The sequence below is a fragment of the Heloderma suspectum genome, chromosome 16 (genome assembly GCF_057233095.1).
Source record: "Heloderma suspectum isolate Gila_16-S chromosome 16, 16-S_ref, whole genome shotgun sequence".
Lineage (NCBI taxonomy): Eukaryota > Metazoa > Chordata > Lepidosauria > Squamata > Helodermatidae > Heloderma > Heloderma suspectum.
The window spans coordinates 5,080,158-5,102,473 of NC_139473.1; the positions used below are offsets into that span (position 1 = coordinate 5,080,158).

At 47.5% G+C, this 22,316-nt stretch overlaps 2 protein-coding genes across 4 annotated transcripts in view; both read left to right on the top strand.

Annotated features, from left to right (window-relative positions):
• On the top strand, positions 1-8,334 carry SMG8 (SMG8 nonsense mediated mRNA decay factor). The gene is made up of 4 exons (XM_084823114.1): positions 1-2,035; positions 2,716-2,861; positions 5,365-6,240; positions 7,395-8,334. Exons 1-4 carry the CDS (start codon positions 142-144, stop codon positions 7,590-7,592), a joined length of 3,114 nt encoding a protein of 1,037 aa, XP_084679240.1. The 5' UTR covers positions 1-141; the 3' UTR covers positions 7,593-8,334.
• Positions 8,335-11,420: 3,086 nt separating this feature from the next.
• Positions 11,421-22,316, top strand: part of GDPD1 (glycerophosphodiester phosphodiesterase domain containing 1) — a 40,356-nt gene continuing 29,460 nt past the window's right edge. The window contains exons 1-2 of one of the 3 annotated variants that reach the window (XM_084823229.1): positions 11,421-11,735; positions 21,246-21,290. Coding sequence is in view for 2 of the 3 variants with exons in the window: in XM_084823226.1 (XP_084679352.1) it covers positions 11,600-11,735 (136 nt within the window). In the remaining variant the exon portion in view is untranslated. The remainder of the gene's footprint in view (positions 11,736-21,245; positions 21,291-22,316) is intronic. The other 2 variants (XM_084823226.1, XM_084823228.1) reach the window with 2 other exon arrangements.

Sequence of the window (22,316 nt, forward strand, 5' to 3'; positions counted from 1 at the left end):
GGAAGTGGATTGGTTGTCGCCGCTTCTGCTGCCACTACTGCGACTCGCGTTCTTTCCTCGCGCCTGCGCGGTGGCCTCCTTCATCCGACTGCAAAAGCAAGACCTAGCCGGAGAAGCGCCTCTGTGCAAAAGGCGAGGAGGATGGTGGGGGCCACCACGGTGCAAGGCCCCGTGGGCTTGCACGAATTGCTGCTTGCCGGGGTGGAAGGGGGCAGCGCGAGCACGGCCACCACCGCGACGACCGCCACCGCGACGGCCACCGCCACCACTACCGCAGCCAGCAGCAGCGGTAGCAGCAGCAGCGGTGTCGGCCCCAAGGTTGTTACCTCGGGGGAAGATGAAGAGGTCTGCGTGGTGGGCATCTTTGGCAAGACCGCCTTGCAGCTCAGCTCGGAGAAGGCAGCCTTGGTGAACACGGTGTGCGACCGGCAGGTCTTCCCTCTCTTCCAGCGGGACGGAGAGGCCAGGACCTCAGCTGGAGGTGGTGATACTGGAGGAGGTGGAGGTGGAGGTGCAGATCCAGGACCCGACTCTCCTCTTCCTCTCTCCTCCTCCTCTTCCTCCTCCTCCTCTTCCTCCTCCTCCTCCTTCTCTGCCTCCTCCTCCTCACAAGGCGATTACAACCTCCTGCAAGCCTACTACAGCCACGAGTGCAAAGTGCTCTACCTGGTGCTCACATCCATCTGCGACAGCCACCAGCTGCTGCAGGCATGCAAGGACTTGGATGCCATGGGGGATGCCCGGGGGGGTCCCAGCGGCCTGGCAGGTCACCTGGCCCAGGGCAGCTCCCTGGTGCCCCATGCCGAGGCCCACGAGTTCTGGAAGCACCAGGAGAAATTGCACTGCCTCAGCCTCCTGTACCTCTTCTCCGTCTGCCACATCCTTCTGATGGTGCACCCCACCTGCTCCTTCGACATCACCTATGACCGCGTCTTCCGGGCCCTGGATGGCCTGCGCCAGAAGGTGCTGCCCTCCCTGAAGGCTGCCATCAAGGACTGCCCCGTTGGCAAGGACTGGAAGCTCAACTGCCGTCCGTGCCCTCCCCGGCTCCTCTTCCTCTTCCACCTCAATGGGGCCCTGAAAGTCGAGCCACCTCCGGGCCGGGGGCAGGAGCTCTGTGGCCACCCGGAGAAGCCTCCCCCCAAGAAGCACTCCCCCAAGCGGCGGCTCCAGCACGCCTTGGAGGACCAGATCTACCGCATCTTCCGCAAGAGCCGGGTGCTGACCAACCAGAGCATCAACTGCCTCTTCACCGTCCCGGCCAACCAGGCCTTCGTTTACATTGTGGCCGGAGGACCCCAGGAATGCGATGATCCCATTGCTGTGTTGCTGGACCAGTTAAGGGGCAACTGCACCAGCCGGGAGGCAGAGTCCTCCTTGACACCCACCCTGGCTGGGCCCAGGCGCTATCAGATGATGAGACATGGGCGGCAGCCGCTCTCTTTCCACGTGGAGAGCAGCACCAGCAGTTCCAGCTCCTCGGGCCAGCTGGTGGACTGCACCTTGAAGGAGTTCCTCTTCCAGCATGTGGAGCTGGTTCTCGGCAAGAAGGGCTTCGATGACAGTGTGGGCCGGAACCCCCAGCCCTCCCACTTCGAGCTGCCCACCTACCAGAAGTGGGTAGCCACGGCGCTGAAGCTTTATGAGGTGGCCATTGAGGGCAAAGAAGGTGACTCCTCTTCGCTCGCCGGGGAACTGACCTCCAAGATCATGGGCAGCATCAAAGTCTTGGAGGGCTACCTCGACATCGACACCAAGTTCTCGGAGAACCGCTGCCAGAAGGCCCTGCCTATGGCCCACAGTGCGTACCAGTCCAATCTGCCACACAACTACACCATGACCGTCCACAAGAACCAGTTGGCCCAGGCCTTGCGGGTCTACAGCCAGCACGCCCGGGGTCCGGCCTTCCACAAGTATGCCCTCCAGCTGCACGAGGACTGTTACAAATTCTGGAGCAACGGGCACCAGCTGTGTGAAGAGAGGAGCTTGACCGACCAGCACTGTGTCCATAAATTCCACTTGCTCCCTAAGTCAGGTACGTTCAGGACGCTGCAGTCTGTGAAGCTTGTGTTTGTTATGTTTACCCATATATGCCTTGCTTAACATTTTGGGGAGATGGGGTTGCGGGGAGGTTTTTGGTAAAGGATTTCTGCCAGATAACACTGGGTGGGACGGCTGAGTCTTTGAAGATCTGTTTTAAGTTTCTAGTCCATGTTGTCCTTTATAATAATGTGCAGCCATGTCTGCTAAATTATAAGCATCTAGAGTGTTTGTGGGCCTAATTAGAAAATGAAACTTCCATTGTGTTGCTTCTTTCTGGCCTCCGGTAACTAAATGATATATACATACATACATTTAGTATAGTATAGTGTGTGTGTGTGTGTATGAATGTATATAATATGTGAAAATTTTAACTTGGGATTTTTAATACACCTTCTTCTGAAGGCTCAAGGTGGGTATAAAATATTTGGGATAATAAGGGCTTCCACCACATCCAGAAGATAGATTTGGTTTTGTTGAACAACTGCCACATGTTTTCACTAGAGACTAAAAGCTGGGGTGTTTTTAAGTGGAGAGGGGGGAAGGAGAATTGAAATTCTCAGGTGGTGGAATCCTGTGCTGTTTGAAGTTTAAGAAGCAAAGCAGTCAAGTGAACTGACTCCTCTTTCAAAGGAGCAAAACTCATGTCTTTTCATTTGGTGGCTTTCTTTTTAGGGGAGAAACCTGAACCAGATAGGAACCCACCTATGCTGTATCATAATAGCCGGGCTCGGTGCACTGGTGCCTGCAACTGTGGCCGAAAACAAGCACCCCGGGATGACCCCTTTGACATCAAAGCAGCAAATTATGACTTCTACCAGGTAATCACTTGCTGACTTTCCCAGGGAATACAGTTCCATAGCTAGAGATTGGAGTATCCATCCTTCAAAAAAAGTAAAATGTGGCCTGCACTTTTCAGTCCAGATTGTACTAGGACCAAGTAATACGTGCAAAAAGAAAATGTGCCCAAGCTTTTGTAAGCTGTATACGTAAAAAAAAAAAAAAAAAAAAAATCTCTGCAAAAACTTCTTGATCAAAGTATCACATCTGGAAGGAATAAACAGACTCTCTGTATTAAGAGGGGATGCTTGTAATTTTTTTTTTGCAATTTGTGTGTATGTGTGAAAACTGAATTCTATACATTATGAATACATTTAATATCCTGACTTTTCCTTTAAAGAGCTTAATATGATGTACGTGGTTTCCTTCTCCTCCCCGTCATTTTTATCCCCACAACAACCCTGTGAGGTGGGTTTGGCAGAGAGAGAAAGTGTGTCTGTGTGTGACTGGCACAAGTTCACCTGGTAAGCATCATGGCTAGGTAAGGATTTCAGCCTGGATCTCCCCAGTATTACCCTAACCACCCCACTATACTGGCTTCAGTTTATCACTATAGAGCAGTGTTAATAGGTCACCCCAGGACACTTGCAGCCAAGGCATTCATGGAGCAACTTAACAGCTGGGTGTGCAGCTTTTGGGTCTCCGCTGCAGCAACTTACAGAGACAGTCAACGTATATTTCAGAATGTTGGTGCTCTTCAGAGTCTGAGTGGCTCATCTCTCTGTGCAGACCTAAAAACAAATCCAAAACAGCCTGAGATCTGGTCCCTAGATTTGGAGCACTACAAAGCATAACAGCCTATTTCCAAGACCTGCCAAGCTTCCCCTCCCTATCTTCAGTAAGAACATAAGAGCCCTGCTGGATCAGACCACAGGTCCATCTAGTCCAGCATTCTGTTCACACAGTGGCCGACCAGCTGTTGACCAGGAACCCACAAGCAGGACATGAGTGCAGCAGCACCCTCCCGCCCATGTTCCCCAGCAACTGGTGTTCATAGGCATACTGCCTCTGATACTGGAGGTAGCACATAGCCATCAGGACTAGTAGCCACTGCTAGCCTTTTCCGTCCCCTTTTCCCTAATCAATGATTGTTTGGTGGTTTCCCAACTTCCCTGCAGATTTTCCCCATTCTAAAGGTTAAACTGCCTTTTCTATAGCTTAGTTATTGGTAGTAAGAGCTTTATGCTAAAATATGCTGCTATATTTGGCCCACCCCCTCTTGCCTTCAGCCCCGCCCACCCCTGGAATGCAGCCCTCGAGAGCTTCTCTGAAATGGAATTTGGCCCTCTGGCTGAAAGAGGTTCCACACCTCTAGGGCAGATCTTCTCCCAGCTGTCTGGGAGGGAGGGAGGGAGGGAGGGAGATACAACCTGCCAGCAGACCGTGGTTATTCCACCATGGCCTTGGGGTTGATTTATTTTTTAATTAGATTATATTTTATTTGTACCCTGCCTTTCTACTGAGAACATGGCTCTCCAGGCGGCTTACGATCATAAAGAAAACTTGATAAAAACAATAATAAAACGAATACATTAAAACACAATTAAAAGCACAACAGTAACTGAATAAAACCAATAACGGAATAACAGAGTTAATTATTGTGATGATAGCAGTTATTTAATTTATGCGTCGGTTCCCACCACAAAAAGCAACCTTGAAGCGACTTACATACACAAATACAGAAATCCATAATGAATAGAACAGAAAAAAACTAAACTAAAATCAGCCAATAAAAATAAGGACCATAAGACATAATCTAAAAACGACACACTATGAAAAGTATTCATCCACGACTACATAAAATCTCCACCCCACAGCACAGAATGAGCATCATGGAAGCAGCCCCCAACAACTAATGTCCAAGTGCATGGGAAAATAAGTATGTCTTTGCCTGGCATTGAAAAGATGACAGTGTTGATGCCAGCCGAGCTTCCTTGAGGAGAGCATTCCATAAATGTGGAGCTATCGCAGAAAAGGCTCATTTCTAAAATGCTCCCCTACCCAGCAACTGTCAGAGTGGGGGCATGCTGAGGTTAACACAGATTGCTCCTGGGGATGTCTGTCTCTCTGTTGCTCGATAGTAGTGCCAGCTTCAGGTTTTTGAGAGTGCTTGGGCAAGACTCCCTCAGTGGGCCCCCTCCCTCAGTGAGTCTACCTTCTCACCGCCATTGTCATCAGCTGCCCTTGCTTCTTCTCCTCTTTCTCATCACTGCTACCACTTGCTTGCTTGACAGGCAGAGAGCAAGTAGGCAGCAGCGTCTGCTGCTCCTCCTTTTCACCACCACCATTGTCTGGGCCAGAGCAAGAGGCTGGTGATCAAGCAGGTTGCAGTGGTGAAGAGGAAGAGCAACTCCAGGGGCCTTTTATCAGTGGGCCCCTGCTGGGGTGTGGGCCCTTGGCAGGTGACCAACCATGCCTACCCTGACACCGGCAAACAATATCATCACTGCTACCTATCTTTCTTCTCTTCCCCACCCCACACAGCTCCTGGAAGAGAAGTGTTGTGGGAAACTGGACCATATCAACTTCCCCATATTTCAACCTAGTACGCCAGACCCGGCACCAGCCAAGAATGAGACCTCACCCAGCCCTCCTGAAGGGGAAGCCGAAAAGCTGAAGGAGAAGGAGCCGCAAACCCAGGGTGAGAGCACCAGCTTGAGCCTAGCACTCAGTTTGGGTCAGTCCACGGATAGTCTGGGGACCTACCCAGCTGACCCGCAAGGTGGAGGAAACAACACAGAGGCCCACGGGCAGGCAGCGGAATCGAAAGGCGAGAAGAGGCCAAGCTTGGTAGACCGCCAGGCCTCAACGGTTGAGTACCTGCCAGGGATGCTTCATTCAAATTGCCCCAAGGGCCTTCTGCCCAAATTTTCCAGCTGGGCCCTGGTCAAGCTGGGCCCGGCCAAGGCGTACAACTTCCACACCGGCTTAGACCAGCAGGGCTTCATCCTGGGCACAAACTATTTAATGCCTTGGGATGTGGTCATCCGGACGCGGACAGACGAGGAAGGGGACCTGGACACCAATTCCTGGCCAGCGCCCAACAAGGCCGTCCCTGGGAAGAGGAGCGCAGTCGTCATGGGCAGAGGGCGGCGGCGGGATGACGTGGCCCGGGCCTTCGTGGGGTTTGAGTACGAGGACGCCCGTGGCCGGCGGTTCATGTGTTCAGGGCCCGAGAAGGTCATGAAGGTGATGGGCGGGGGGCCGAAGGAATCGGCCCTCAAGGCCCTGAATTCCGACATGCCCCTCTACATCCTGTCGTCGAATCCAGGGCGAGGGCTGAAGCCCCACTACGCTCAGCTGATGAGGCTCTTTGTGGTGGTCCCAGACGCCCCGCTCCAGATAATACTGACACCACAGGTAAGAAGTCAGGGGTACTCAGAGAAAGGCTGGAGCATGTCGGGTATGGCCTTCCTGGCTAAAGAAACTTTGGGGAGAAATTCACCCATAATTCAAACTATGTTATAGTGAAGCTTGGGGTTCCTCAGAAACTCAGTGGTAATGGCAGTTGAGCTTCTTCAAAAGACGGCTTGTCTGCCGCTACTGATTTTCTGTGTATTTATTTATATGAAGTATTTTTATGCCACTCCTCAGCTAAAAGGGTTCCTGGAACAGTTTGCATATAATTAATAAAAGAGGACCATCCTTGCCCCACAGGCTTACAACCTAAAAAGACACAACACACAAAGAAAAATGGATGGGGCGGGAAGAGGAGTAAAAAATTAATTCTTTTAGGAGGGCTGATGGAATGGCCCTGCTTCCCCTCTTGTTCAGCTTAGTCTGCTAGAATCCAGAGCTGCAAGGAGGGTGCTGGGTGTGTTCTAAATGTATTAATTACATTTGGATCCCACCTTCCCTCCATGGAACTCAAGGCAGCAGACATGGTTCTGCAACAGGCCTGCAAGGTAGGTCATGGTGAGAGGGAGTGGCTGACCCAAGGTCACCCAGTGAGCTTCATAGCTGAGTGGGGATTTGAACCCAAATCCTCCCCCCCACCCCTGCAGTTGTTAGTCTGACAGTCATAGCATAGTCCTGCCCGACCTGGTGCCCTCTGGGTGTGTTGGACTACAGCTCCCATCATTCCCAGCCAGCATGAGGATGGGTGACCTTGGGCCAGTCACTCCCTCTCAGCCTGACCTACGTCACAGGGTTGCTGTGAGGACAAAAGTGACTGGCCCAACGTTCACTGGGTGACTTTGTCCCAGTCACTGACTCTCAGCCTAATCTACCTCACAGGGCTGTTGTGAGGATAAAAATGGAGAGGAGGAGGACGATCATGTAAGCTGCCTTGGGTTCCTTGCAAGAGGAAAAGGGGTGGGATATAAATGTCATAATAATAAAATAATTAATTAATACACTGCCAGCTGAAGCCAAGTGTCCTTTCTGGCCAGGAGGGAGAAGTGAGCTCTTTGCAATTGCTCCTTCTCTGGCCAGTAGATGGGCCAGGTTGGTCACCCCTTTGGCTTGATGGGAGACACTGAAGCTATTTAAAGTTTGTTTCCTTCCAACCCCAGGTCCAGCCAGGGCCGCCTCCATGCCCTGTATTTTACCCTGAGAAACAAGAGATCACCCTCCCTCCTGATGGACTGTGGGTCCTTCGGTTTCCTTACGCCTATGTGACCGAACGGGGCCCTTGCTTCCCTCCCAAGGAAAACCAGCAGCTGATGAGTTACAAGGTGGTTCGAGGAATACTAAAAGCTGTGATACAGTAGGACTTACTGGAACGTGCTGGTTGAATTGGCTTTGAAATTCTTTCTTTTTATTTCTTTTTCTTTACCGCCCTCCCCCACCCTTACCAAATCTGAATGATGGATTTTGATTACGAAGAGCTGGAATTTTGACAGCAATCACTGTTTTGATTTTGTAAAGCCAATGCCCATAAAGGTCTCGGTATTGAAACTTCGTGTTATGTGCCAAGTCCTATTAAAGATGGTGAGTATGTTAGTCCTAGAGCCAACTTTAAGTTCTGGCTTCCAAAGGCCTATGGATCGAAATGAAGAAAGGGAAAAATAAAACATAAAAAGCTTGTCTGCTGTTCAATCATTACTGTTCTATATTATTTATACACAAGCAGAACCCACAGCAAAATAATGCAAGAGTGTTCTGTTCACAGTGCCAGCCATGCCTTCCTCTGGGATACCGTAAGCTGTAAAAGGGCTCAGGCAGGCAAATTCATTCTCCCCCTCCCCTTTTGGTTTTCCATTTTTCTTTTCAAAAAGACACTAAACATTTTGGTCACTAGTGAGCACGCTCAATCCACATTTGGATGTGTTTTTGTGTGGGGGAAGAGTTTCAAATTTTGGTGTTCCCTCCACCATGCTGTTGCCTTCCCTTTTTTCTCAGTGGCCCTGATTTGGCTCCATTTCTGTTGGCATTCAGCATCCAAGTTTGCTGTTAGAGGGAGTGATGATATGACAGAATGATCTGAAAAACTAGTAAACAGTGCTGCATTACAGTTTGCTTTGGATACTGTTATTTAATATTTCTATCTCATTCCATAAATTGGATATAAATTTTTTTTTGTAAACTGGTAGCTTAAAAGGAGGGGGAACAGCAATGTGTTAAGATATAATATCAAATAAGATAAATTTTCAAAAGAACCATAAAAAGCAATTTAAAAGAGCAGCAGAGTTAGATATTTAAAAGCCTGTTCGAATAAAGATGTTTTCAGTTTTTCTGAAAAATGACGGGTGGGGGGGAGCCAGGCAAATCTCCACAAGGACGGTATTTCAGTGCCTTGGCACTGCCACCATCAAGGAGGCCCTGTCTCTTTTGTTTACTTGCTTGACCTCTCATGATGATGGCATAGAAAGTGGGGCCTCCAAGGCATCTCTTAAACCCAGGCCAGATCGTCCTTGAGGTACCTGTATACCCCAGGGATAGGCAACTTGTTGTTGGATTACAACTCCCACAATTCCCATCAGCCCCAGCCAGCATAGCCTATGGTGAAGGATGGTGGGAGTTGTGGACCAAAACATATGGAAAGCCACAAATTGCCCACCCCTGCGTTAAAGCTCTGCAACAACCAGACGACACTGTTTCTAAATTGCATGCACTCATGGAAGGACTAGTATTTTTATACAGCAATTTAAAGAAAAGCGGTCCTGGCACTGAAGCAGTTGCTTCTCTCCTAAATTCATATGAATTACTAGTGACGGCTGTCTGAATTAATATGTTATTCCAGGGACTGGATCTGGGGAGACACCTGGGCCCATGTCCTCCCAGGAAGGATTGTTGTTTGCCTTGTGGAAGGCCTGGTTCATAATTCTGAGCATGTGAGGGCAGGGATGCTTTACCAGGCCCTGGATGTAAGGAGAGGCCTGGCCCAGGTTGCAATCCCATTACTATAAGGACAAATTTTGAGGCTATCGTGCTTAAGGATATCTGTGGAAATTATTTCTTGGTATCTGTGAGCCTGTTGTCCAGATCTTGCAAGATTCGCTGAAGCCAAACAGAAGTAGAATTGGAGCAGAATAAGCAACATGCTGGTTGCTGGCCTTCTCTTGGCCTAGTTTGCACATAAGGCTAACCCTTGGTATGGGTGAGTGTTACATGTGAATGCAGCCGCGTTAACAAATCCACAGGCAACGCAGAAAAAGAACCTATTGTTGTTGGGTTGTGAATTCTGGGTTGTTTAAACCACAGGTTGCCATTATGTGCGAACCCAGAACTGTGGGTTGTTTCGCTAGGCTACAGAGGCAGGGGGAAAGAGTGATTAAAAAAAAAACAACCAGCCAGTACTACAGTGCTGCAAAGACATCTGGGAGACAAGGAGGGAGCAGGCAAAGGAGAAGGAAAGGAAGCAGTCCAGGGATTGAGAAAACAAAGCACAGGTTCTTTGATTGTCAGACAAACCCTGGGTCGGGCAACAACCCATGGGTTAACTAAACTGTGGTTTAGTGTTATGTGCAAAACAGCCCAGTTAAACTTGTATTTCAAAAGGCAGAGAGATGTGTGGTTGCCTAGATGGTATTTTATTTATTTCATTTCTATACCGCCCAGTAGCCGAGCTCTCTGGGGGTTCACAAAAATTAAATTAGATGGTATCCTCTCAAGAACTACTAGTCCCAGGGTTCCGTGTGATTAGGCTGGTGGGCGGGACATGAAATGGGATTGCGGTATGTATGCAAGCTGGGGCCCATGTTATAAGTTCATACTGGGGGACCCCTAAAATAGATGCTTTTGCATAGATCCTGACTGTATGTGAGGACCAGCAGGGATTATATAGTTGTGAGGTAAAGGCAGTCTGCATGTGTTTGGGGGTGTTTTGTGCCCAAATTTATTCTTGGCTTAAATGGATTCCCACAGATAAAAGACTAATATATAGGGATTTATTTATTTCTTGTGTTGCAAACATGGTCCCATTCCTGTCACGACCCACTGCTTAACTCTTCAAAACACACACACATGCAAGACAGAGATGGATGGATTCGATCACGCTTCAGCACACTTTGGCCTGGAAATTCTCCCACCCCCATAACTCCAGCTATGGGATAGGAGTGACTGAGGGAAATATCGTTCCCTCTTTTCAGATGTCCTCTTGTCTTTATTTATTCATGGCTTGAATCTTGGCCTTTAAGGGTGCAATCCTATACATTCTGAGACAGAAAAAAGCTCTACACTTCCGGCATTCCTCAGCCAGCCATGCTGGGAGTTGTAGGGCTTAAAAAAAAAAAAAACATGCATAGGATTGCACCCGAAGGGAGCTTTTGGGAGCAGGTTCCCAAAAAGGAAGCCTAGACGCCTTTTGACCTTAGAGTGTCTCATTTAAAAAAATGCAAAATAAAGTTTTCTCCGCACCCACTCAGCGGCACCGTGCCTGAGGTGCCAAGATCATTTGCAAACAAGCATGTTTTTTTAGATTGCACCCCTCTTTTTGAGCCAGAAAGCTAACAAAAAAGAGTCAGTGCAGGCCATGAGAGATACTACGTTGTATAAATTATGGGATGCTAGCTACGTTAGATTATTTCACACAGGGATAATGTATGTCAACATACTCTGGGGAAGCCCCAAAGCGGTAGGTAAAATGCCAAAACACTTTTATCATTTTATTCTAGCACGTTGTAGAAATTCTCGGAATCACACTTCTATTACAGAAATGCTGAACATTGCTTTATACCCAACAAAAGACACCTTCAGCGTTATTGTGGCTTTGTCATCTCTAGCACTATAATTTATGCCGTCGTCACAGAAATGCCGGCATGTGATTTGCGGCCGCGCCCCCACTGCTCTCCTAGATATTGGTGGGCGGCCCGTCACTCTTAGAGGAGGGGCGGGGGAAAGGGGGACCGTTATTTCCGTTAGCCGCAGCGCCAGGCCGTGAGGGTGGAGGGGGAGTCGGAGGGAGAAAAAGGCGGGAGGCGGAGACCTTGTTATGTGCTCTGACGTCACAGCGGCAGCAGCGTTCTCCCCCTTTCGGCTCAATCTGTTTCAAGAGGGCTCTGCAAGGCCCCGCCCCCCCCGCCCGCAACCAATCAGCGCGGCGCGCGAGGAAGCGCGCGCGCGCGCCGGCCTTCCCCCCGGCTGGGATTGGCGCCTGCGCCGCCGGGGTGGGCGGGGCCCGCCGCCGCCGCCGCCGCCGCCGCGAGCGCAGTCTTCGGCCTCTCTCCGTCAGAAAGAGGCCGGCGAGCTGCGCGCTTGTTTGCCTCAGAGCGGCGCCGCTGGCCGCCTGCCTTGGTCCGTCTCCCGGCTGGTCGGCTCGCTGACTGGTCGAACGACCATGTCGGCCGCCTTCTACCTCTTCTCCACGCTGGGCGGCTACCTCGTCACCTCGGCGCTGCTGCTAAAGTTCCCGGGCTTGCTCCACCGACCGAAGCGACACCGGTTCCGATGCCGGCACATCTCGCACCGCGGTGGTGAGGGGCGGGCGTCGTACGCCGCTTACTTTCGTCTTATTTATTTTGTTTGTGCTTTTCCAAATATATATATATATTGTTTTTATGTTTAGTTTAAGCGCTCATGGGGGCGTCAAGCGTGTGTGTGTGTGGAGGGGGGGGGAGGAAGCAGGCTTCCTTTGTGAAGAGGTGGGCTTTTCATGTTACGTTTTTTAAGATTTTATTTTTAGCCCGTATTTTATTACGGCTGGCTGCCCCAAGTGGCTTCTTTCCCCCCTTTTTCTTTGGTGGAAAGGCGGGATACAAATAAAACAAATAATGTCTTGTTTATAAACACATTTCCCCCCCTTTTCTTCCATTTTTTGGGGGTATTTAAATAAATAGTGTATATATTTATCTCCTTTTGCTTTTAAATAATTTAAATAAGTGAGTCGTTCAAATAAATGACTTGTGTTTCTGTCGCCTTTCATGTGTATTTTTATGGAAAGAGAAGTGTTATTGGGGAGGGGCGGTTGTGGTTTTTGAGGGGAGATGATAAAATTGTGAGAGAAAGTATTTGGGAGGGGTGGCCGGATCGAGAGAGAAACATCCTTGAGGAGGAGTGGAATTTGGGGGTGGCCACAGAGAGAGAAAGGATGTGGTGGAACTGGGGGGGTGTCTCTTGAGAGTGTGGTCTGCAGATATTAGTGCAAGCTCTAATCTGTGGTTTTTGTGGAATCCCATGTAAAAACCCTACAAATTCACAATGATCAGTTTTGCACTGGGTCTGAGTCTTACCTTGCTCGAGAGAGGGAAATATTATGGGGGGGGTGAGAGAGAAAACAGATTCTGCAGGGGCAACAGAGCAAAAGAAATATCCATTTCTCACTCCCTCTGTTTTGGGAGGAGGCCACGGACGAGTAAAGACATATATTGATCATGCAGGTTCATTACTAGAGCTGACCTTGATCGAGAGAGGGAAATAGTATTGGGTGAAGGGCTGACAAATAGAGAAAGAAAAGAGTGGTTTTTGAGGAGGGGTAGGATTGGTGGGGATGGCAACAGAGCAGGGGGTGAAAACACGCATGTCCCATCCTCTCTTATTTGGGAGAAGATGTACAATTTATCTACCTGCTAGCTAAAGATATCACCTAACACATATGCTGAAGTGGACTGTTGTCCCTGAATGCTCATAAATCCATTAGCCCTTAAGGTGCCGCAAGGCTCTTTGTTGTGTTTGCTGCAGCAGACTAAGGCAGCTACATCCCACCCCATCCCTGGAAACCCCTTGGGGTGAAGCCTTGGGTTTTATCAGGTGTATCTGCAAATATTTAAAGAGCGGGAGTGGTGGTGGCAATGGCTGTGGCTTCCCTTTCTCTCCCCCCCTCAACAAAATGACCTTGAAATCTCCCTTCTCCTTCCTCCCCCCGCCCCCAAGAAAAGGGGTGGGGATTGCCACCTTCCTGTTCACTTTCCCCCTCCCTCAAAATAAAAAAGCCACTTCAGACATTAACAGTAAGGCTTGCTGTGATAGAGGTGAAGTGTGTCGAGCACTGATATATAGAGTATCATATACTACTACTGATGATGATAGTAGTTATTTATTGTCAGCTGTCTTAAGGTTGCTTCTTTTTTCCACCTCATCCCCCCCACACACAGGTTTCCATATTTCCTAAATTTGGCCAGCTTTGTTTCCTAAATTTCCTTATTATTTACCGTGGGGTGGGGTGCATCCTCCTGTATCCCTTGCTTGCTTTCTTCTTTCCCACAAGCCCCTCTTGTCAACCATTTGTTCTGCTTCAGGTTTGAGAAATATGTTTGAGATTTTGCAATCTTCCTCTGTTGGTTTTCCAAAAGTTATTCCCCTTTTTTTGCCTCCCCCTGTATCACCTTTTGCTTCTACCCCCTCTGCTATCTTGTCAGCCATCTGTTCAGCTTTAGGAGGGCAACTTCAAATCATTATCTTTGAGAGACATTGCAAAATCTGTCAGTTTAGGCTAGATTTGGCAGGGAGGGGTCAAGAGGGTCAGGGTTAAATTGGTAGCGGGCAGGTTTATGGGTGATGAGTGGTTGTAAATTTTGTTCTGTTAAGTGAATGTTTTAACAGGGTTGTATCCTGCCCCAGGTTCTTTGTAGACAAGTGAGTATTAAAAAAAAAAAGCAGTGCATTGTCAGTCTTTGCTTGGCTGTTTCCCAGACTTCTTTTGGACTCTCTGTACTTACCTTGTATTGATGTGTAGTTTGGGGGCTTGGGTGTACACTTTATCTTTCTGTGGGCATGCACTATAGGGTAGTTATTTGCTGTTGCCCTGCCTTTTTATAATAGGCTGCTTACACTCAAATCTGTTGTGTCCAGCAAGTGTCTTTAGAAGTGTAAAAGGATAGAGGTAACTGCACCTACATTTTCCTTAATATAATGCCAAAGGGTAAAATATGTGGGCACCAAATTTCCTTTTTAGAGGGATTGCTTGTCATTCCCTTCCTTTGCAAGAGAGTTTGTAGATTCCCTCTAATGATATATTACACAGCCCGCCTGTGCATCATATTATTTGCCTGGCTAGGTAATTGTATCAGTCAATGGCATTTAAAAGATTAGCCTTTCCCAAGGGATTTCACTTGAGTCGCTTTTCTAATCTATTAGGCAAGTAAACAACCAAGCAACTTTTACATGAATGGATAGGGGCATATAAGTAATCACAAAATCTGCACTGCAGTCTTGAGCTGTTAATACCTGCTTGCACTCTGAACTGCGACTGCTTCCATGGTAGCTGCTTGTGTGGTAAAACTTCCCTGTGGTACATCTTTACCTGCACATCTCAAGGAGCTAATGTTTGGACTCTTGTGCACAAGAGCAGATGTGGCCGAAACAAGGTTGTGATCTTTTGTTGAAATGAAATGTTTGGTCTGTTTGAGTTCCTTCTTGTGCAGACAGAGGGAGCCTTCTGCAGGACATAGTGGAGAAAATGTTTCATATTGTTAGGTGTCAGAATCAGATGTTTCAGTTCTCTAGCTCTATGCAAGGATCAGAATTCTTCAGCTCCATCCCCAAGTAGGCATCTCAGTGACCAGCTTTTGGGGATTTGTCTTGCTCAGTTCTTGACCAACTGCGTGTAATCCCATTTATTTCCTTCCTTCCTTCCATTCTGGCTCCTGAAACTGGAATATACCTGGAACTCATCAGGTTAAAGTTCTGTCTGCAAAAACTTTCCTAGATCATAGAATAGTAGGGTTGGAAGGGGCCTACAAGGCCATCGAGTCCAACCCCCTGCTCAATGCAGGAATCCAAGTCAGAGCATCCCTGACAAATGGCTGTCCAGCCTCATCTTGAAGGCCTCCAGTGTGGGAGAGCCCACCACCTCCCCAGGTAATTGGTTCCATTGTCGTATTGCTCTTACAGTCAGGAAGTTTTTCCTGATGTTCAGCCGGAATCTGGCTACCTGTAACTTGAGCCCATTATTCCGTGTCCTGCGCTCTGGGATGATCAAGAAGAGATCCTGGCCTTCTTCTCTGTGACAACCTTTCAAGGACTTGAAGAGTGCTATCATATCTCCCCTCAGTCTTCTCTTCTCAAGGCTAAACATGCCCAGTTCTTTCCGTCTCTCTTCATAGGGCTTTGTTTCCAGTCCCCTGATCATCTTTGTTGCCCTCCTCTGAACCCTCTCCAGTTTGTCTGCATCCTTCCTAAAGTGCAGTGCCCAGAACTGGACACAGTACTCCAGATGAGGCCTAACCAGTGCTGAGTAGAGGGGAACTAGTACTTCCCGGGATTTGGAAGTTATGCTTCTATGAATGCAGCCCAAAATAGCATTTGCCTTTTTTGCAGCCACATCACATTGTTGGCTCATATTCAGCTTGTGATCGACAACAATTTCAAGATCCTTCTCGCTTGTAGTGTGGTTGAGCCACGTATCCCCCATCTTGTAACTGTGCATTTGGTTTCTTTTTCCTAGGTGCAGAACTTGGCATTGATCCCTATTAAATGTCATTCTGTTGTTTTCTGCCCAGCGCTCCAGTCTATCCAGATCACTTTGAATTTTGTTTCTGTCTTCCAAAGTATTAGCTATCCCTCCCAATTTTGTGTCATCTGCAAATTTGATCAGCATTCCCTGCACCTCCTCCTCCAAGTCATTAATAAAAACGTTGAAGAGCACTGGGCCCAGGACTGAGCCCTGTGGTACCCCACTCGTTACCTCTCCCCAGCTTGAGAAGGTCCCATTGAGAAGCACTCTTTGAGTCCGATTCTGTAGCCAACTGTGGATCCACCGGATCGTTGTTTCATCTAGCCCACTTCGAGCTAGTTTGCTCATCAGGATATCATGGGGCACTTTGTCGAAAGCTTTGCTGAAGTCGAGGTATATGATGTCTACAGCATTCCCACCGTCTACAAGGGAGGTGACTTGATCAAAAAATGAGATCAGATTTGTCTGGCAGGACTTGTTTTTGACAAATACATGTTGGCTTCGAGTAATCCCGGCATTGTTGTCAAGGTGCTTCCAGATGGATTGCTTTATGATCTGCTCCAGAATTTTCCCAGGGATTGATGTCAGACTGACTGGTCTGTAGTTCCCAGGTTCCTCCTTTTTACCCTTTTTGAAGATAGGGACAACGTTAGCCCTCCTGCAGTCATCTGGCACTTCCCCCGTCCTCCATGATTTCTCAAAGAGAATAGACAGCAGTTCTGAGAGTTCTTCTGCCAGTTCCTTTATGACTCTAGGATGCAGTTCATCTGGCCCTGGAGATTTGAACTCATTCAAAGTAATGAGGTGTTCCTTGACCATATGCCTGTCAATCTCAAGCTGCAGTCCTGCCCCTTCAGCCTGTACTTCGCCTTTGCCAGGGGGGTCATAGACCCTCTTTTGGGAGAAAACTGAGCCAAAGTAGGAATTGAGCACCTCTGCCTTGTCTTTGTCATCTGTTATCGTTTTGCCATCCTTATTTAATAGCTGAACCACCATTTCTTTCCTCTGCCTTTTACTATGCACGTAGCTGAAGAAAGCCTTTTTGTTGTTTTTCGCATCCCTTGCTAACCTCAGCTCATTCTCAGCTTTAGCCTTCCTGACGCCATCCCTGCAATTCTGTGCTATCTGCCTGTACTCTTCCTTTGTTACTTGGCCTTCTTTCCACTTCCTATATGTGTCCTTTTTTGTTTTCAGGTCATCCCTAAGCATTTTGTGACGCCACATTGGCTTCTTCTGTTGTCTTCCACCTTTTCTTCTTGTTGGAATTGCTTGTGATTGTGCCTTGAGAATTTCCTTTTTTAAAAGCTCCCACCCATCTTGGACTCCTTTTCTCGCTAGCATCGCTTGCCATGGGACCTTACTGATCATTGTTCTAGTTTATTAAAATCAGCTTTCCTAAAATCCAGGGTACGCGTTTGACTACACTCGGCTTTTGCTTCTCTTAGAACCAAGAACTCAAGTGCAACGTGGTCGCTTTCCCCCAGAGTTCCTGTAACTGCTACTTTATCCACTAAGTCATCTCTGTTGGTTAGGATCAAGTCAATGATAGCCGATCCTCTAGTTCCTTCCTCTACTTTCTGTAGGAGGAAGTTATCCGCCACACAAGTCAGGAATTTCCTGGAGGGGCCATGTTTTGCAGAATTTGTCTCCCAACAAATATCGGGGAAATTGAAGTCCCCCATTACTACTACATCATGCTTCCTTAAAACATTGGCTATTTGCTTTTCAAAAGTTTCATCCTTGTCTTCTCCTTGATTGGGTGGCCGGTAGTAGACTCCGACCACCAGGTTCCTTTTATTCTTTGCTCCATTTATTTCAACCCAGATGCTCTCGATGGGGCTACCAAGCTCCTCCTCCTGTATTTCTGTGCAGAGATATGTATTTTTCACATACAGTGCAACCCCACCTCCCTTTCTGTTCCTCCTGTTCTTTTTGAACAAGTTATAGCCTTCAATTGCTGTATTCCAGTCATGAGAGTCATCCCACCAAGTCTCAGTTATACCTATCAAGTCATAATTTCCCTCTTGTATTAAGAGTTCAAGTTCGTTCTGTTTGTTTCCCATACTCTGGGCATTAGTATATAGACATCGAAGACCATGTGCTTCATAGTCTGGCTTTCTTCCTACATGTGTCTGAAGACTATTATTGGGCGCTATCAGAGCTGTTCTCTCCACTGCAGTGCATGCGCCTACGTCCATTGTTACCCCCAACATTACATCTCCCTTCCCCGTAGGATTCAGTTTAAAGCCCTCCTGATGAAGTTCTTCATGCTGTGGCCAAACACATTCTTCCCATCCTTTGTGAGGTGCAACCCCCCTAGCCAACAGCCCATCTTCCAGGAAGTATAGCCCGTGGTCCCAGAATCCAAATCTCTCTCGTCGGCACCACCTTCGTAGCCAGTCATTCACCCGGAGTATTTTTCGTTCCCTTTCTATCCCTCTTCTAACTACTGGAAGGATGGATGAGAAAACTATCTGGGCCCCAAAGTTCTTGAGTTTCCTTCCCAAAGCTTCAAAGTCTGACGTGATCTCTTCGTAGCTGCGCTTGGTGGTATCATTTGTTCCCGCATGGATGAGAAGAAAGGGATGCCTGTCAGTGGGCTTTATGAGTGCAGGCAACCTTTCAGTCACGTCTCTAATCTGTCCTCCCGGGAGACAACATACCTGGTGAGTCCATGGGTCTTCGCGACATACTTGGGTCTCGATCCCACGCAGCAAGGAGTCTCCCGCTACTACCACTCTTCTCTTCTTCTTCTTGTAGGCCTGGGTTTCCTCGCCTCTGTTTGACTGACCTTCAGCCTCTTGCTCACTCTCATGCAGGTTCCCCTGTGATTCTTCCTCTGCAGGCTGTCCTCCAGTCTCATCCGCAAGTACCTGGAATCAGTTCCACAGCTCCACTGCTTCCACTGGTGCAGAGTGGCGTCTAGTTCTTCTTCTCCTAACTGTCACCCTTTTCCAAGGAGTATCTTCTATTCCATTTTTCTTCACCTCAGCATTTCCCACTGCCTCATCTTGCTGTTGCTCTTCAAGCTTCTGGTCTGCCCTTTGCTGCTGTAGTTCCCCCATTCTGTCCAAGAACTCTTCGTGTTCTCTTATTCCCCGGAGGGTCGACAGTCGCCGCTCCAGTCCACTTACTTTTTCCTCCAGCAGCGTGATCAACTTGCACTTGTTGCTGGTGTAGGCCATGTTGTTCTCAGGCAAGAAAACAAACATTGCACACACCTTGCAGGTCACCACCACTGGAGAGTCTTGTCCTTCCATAGCCTCTTTTCCCTTTTTGTGTCTAGCTTTGTGATTGTTCTAGACTAGCCTGTGCCTGCACCTCTACTCAGTAGAGGTTAAAAGCAGAGTCCCACTGGTGTGAAAGTGTGTGTTACAAGACAAATAAATGGAAAAAAGTTAGTTAAAATAAAAAATAAAAATAATTTTAAAAAATGTTAGGGGCCTCCCCCTTGACCTCCCCTGCCAAACTCCCCTGGCCAACTCCTGTTTGCTCGCTCTCTGGGAGCTTGCCTGCTTCTGTAGTCCCTGGACCAGCTGGAGCAGTTTGCTCTGCTCTGCTCTGCTCTGCTTAGCTGGGAGGCAGGAAACAGACTGAAGCTTCCCGCCCAGTCAGCTGCTGGGAGTACTCAGGCCACACCCCTCCAATTCAGTTGGAGCTCTCAGAAGCACCTGGTGAGCTCACAGCCAATCAGAAGGATAAAGGGCAGCCCCCTGGGCTTCCTGCAACCCACTTACCTCTTAGCCTCTGTCTCTTCAACCACTGCAACTCCCCTGGCCAACTCCTGTTTGCTCCCCCTGTTTGCTCCCCCTGTTTGCTCGCTTTCTGGGAGCTTGCCTGCTTCTGTAGTCCCTGGACCAGCTGGAGCAGCTTGCTCTGCTCTGCTCAGCTGGGAGGCGGGAAACAGTGAGATCACATCCTCATGTTCATTTATCGGCTGTAATCACAATAGAACCAAGCCTCCTTCTTCATCCGTGTTACTCCTTCATCAACCTGCAATCTCTCCTTTTGGTCTTGTCTTCAGTCATTTATATATTAATGTTTTCTGGGCAGAGACTATGGCTCTTCACAGAGGGAGGGTCATTTACTTGTTACATTTTTAGTCCACCCAATAACAAAAGTTCTCTGGGCAGATTACATAATTCTAAGAATAAAAACACCACACATGATAAATAACAAGGTAGGGTTACTTATTTGCATGAGGTGAATGCCCTCTGTTCTGATGAGTGTGGTGTTCCTCTTACTTTATTGTCTTTTAATCTTTGTAGCTGTTAGCTGTACAGCTACCTTCAGTATAAAGGCTGCCTTGTGTTCTGCCTACAGTCTAATGCAGAAATCAAACTGTGTCTCATTTTGAGCATTAAAATTGAGCTCTGAGGAAGTGCTTCAAGTTGTGTCTCAATTTACAAGCCCTGCATAGAAGCTCCTCCTCTATTATTTGTAGACAGTCCTGTACTGTGAAACTGTGTGTTCTTGAAGATAAGTAACTGAGCCCTGTACTCTATGCTAGAGCTCTGAATCTGCCATCCCTATGTGGATGGGGTTTTTGACTTACCAAGTCTGTAGTATGCAAGCTGCTTACTCTGGAGTAGATGTGAATGAGAAACTCTGGAATTAAGTTGCTTGCTGGGAGGGTTTGGTAACAGAGCTTCAAAACTTGCAAATCGGATGCTTTGCTTTTGGCTGTTGAAGATGGGACTTGTTTTGTCAGGAATGGTTGGTTGTGAGGAATGGTTGGTTCGTTGAACTCTGTGGCTGAAGTGGTGGGTCTAGTAAGCTGTTTGCCCCCAGCTCATGTCTAACTAAGATCGTTCCATTCACTCAAAGTATAGGTCATCTAAGTAATAAAGATGATGTTCTGCACTGGGTTGTGTACCAGCTGGTTTAAAATAGCACCTCTGTCTGCTAAGGTGCCATTTTGAATTTAGATCAGACCAAAGCACTTCTGTTGGACAGTGCCATTGACTTGAGTAGAGCTTGTGCCCATCTAACACTATAGAGGTATAATCGTTCTATTTATTTATTTATTTATTGCATTTATACCCCGCCTTTCTCCCTCTCGCAAGGAACTCAAGGCGGCTTACATTATCCTCCTCCTCACCGTTGTATCCTCACAACAACAACCCTGTGAGGTAGGTTGGGCTGAGAGTCTGTGACTGGCCCAAGTCACCCAGTGAGCTTCCATGGCCAAGTGGGGACTAGAACCCGGATCTCCCGGCTCCCTGTCCGTCACTCTCACCACTACACTACACTGGCTTTTATATTGCCTCTTATCTGGAACAGTTTCTGTTACTCTTTCTAACACCTTCCTCTCTAAATAACAAAGCAATGCAAGCTTGTCAGGAGAGAGGCTGCTACTTATGTAGGTCACATTTCATCAGAGTTGAATTACAGATGTAAGAAGATCAGCCAGTAATTCACCTGAATCTTCAGCAGGTTAGTGTGGGCCTTTTACACGAACTTACTTTGTACTGGGTGCTCTAGGTTCTATCCCTGGTTGGTAACTACAATTCAGTTCTCTGAAAAGTGGAAGTATATAGCCAAGATTGTTCATATTTGTATGCGAAATATGCACTGTTTTTGGTTTTTGCAGAGAGCTAAAGTAGCAAAGTGCCTTCGAGACTGTGCTGAGAACCAGGTAGGGAGAGCTTTCCCATCACTTGCTTCTGAGCCTTTTTTTTAAAACAACAACTGCAGATTGAATCTTGAACCATCTCCATGCAAAATATGTGACCTCCCACTGAGTTGTCATTGCTGCCTGTTCAAATTTCACCTCAGCCTTGAAGTCCTGATTTCAGGGTCAAACTAGATATGACATTACATTTATCATACACTTCTTTAAAAAATATGAGTAGCATCAGCTGGGGTGGTGCGAAAGATAATTATCGAGATCACCACGGATGTGCATGGGGAGTTTAACCCTTTCCTCTCCTGCTGTGGCCCTGTAGAAAATCCTTCCTCTGAAGCTCATATTTGCATTGGCGCCAGAGGAATTTCCTCTAAATGCAAATATCAGCTTCAGAGGAGGAACTGCAGCAGGGGAGGAAAGAGTTAAATTCTCACTGCCTGCCTAGTGTGATCCTGATAATTATTACTTCCCCCAGTCCCAAGTTAATGCTGGTTCCATCTAAAAAGGGATGCATGTTAAATGGAAAGATGTACTTAGCATCACACCTTAATTAAGCCTCCTATAGGGTAGATATGGCCTATTTTACAGGCCTGTCATCAGGATTACCAGTTTAGTATGTATGAAGTGCTTTGAACATTTTAAAGTGCTATATGAATTCTAAATTCCATCCATATAAAATAGCATCCCGTATTCCAAATAAACTATTTGGTATGGCCCTAAATTGTATATTATACATGAGATGGTTTGATATACTTTAATCTAAAACCAATTATCTGAAGATTTGGAAGGTATTTTTAACTAGGAGCAATTATGTTGCAGGGAGGTATGGGGAGAAATTTCTCTCTCTGTGCACTGTGCAACCTGCAAAGCATTTGAATGTGGATCAGATCTAAATTATTCCGAAGCTGCTTAACCCTGAAGCGCAAGCATACTGGTGAAAAGGTTTAGCTAGACTGTCGCGTTTAAATTCTTCTGTTAATTATTCAGTTGAACTTAATGCCAACTTCTCCATTGCACGGTATAAGCATGATAAAG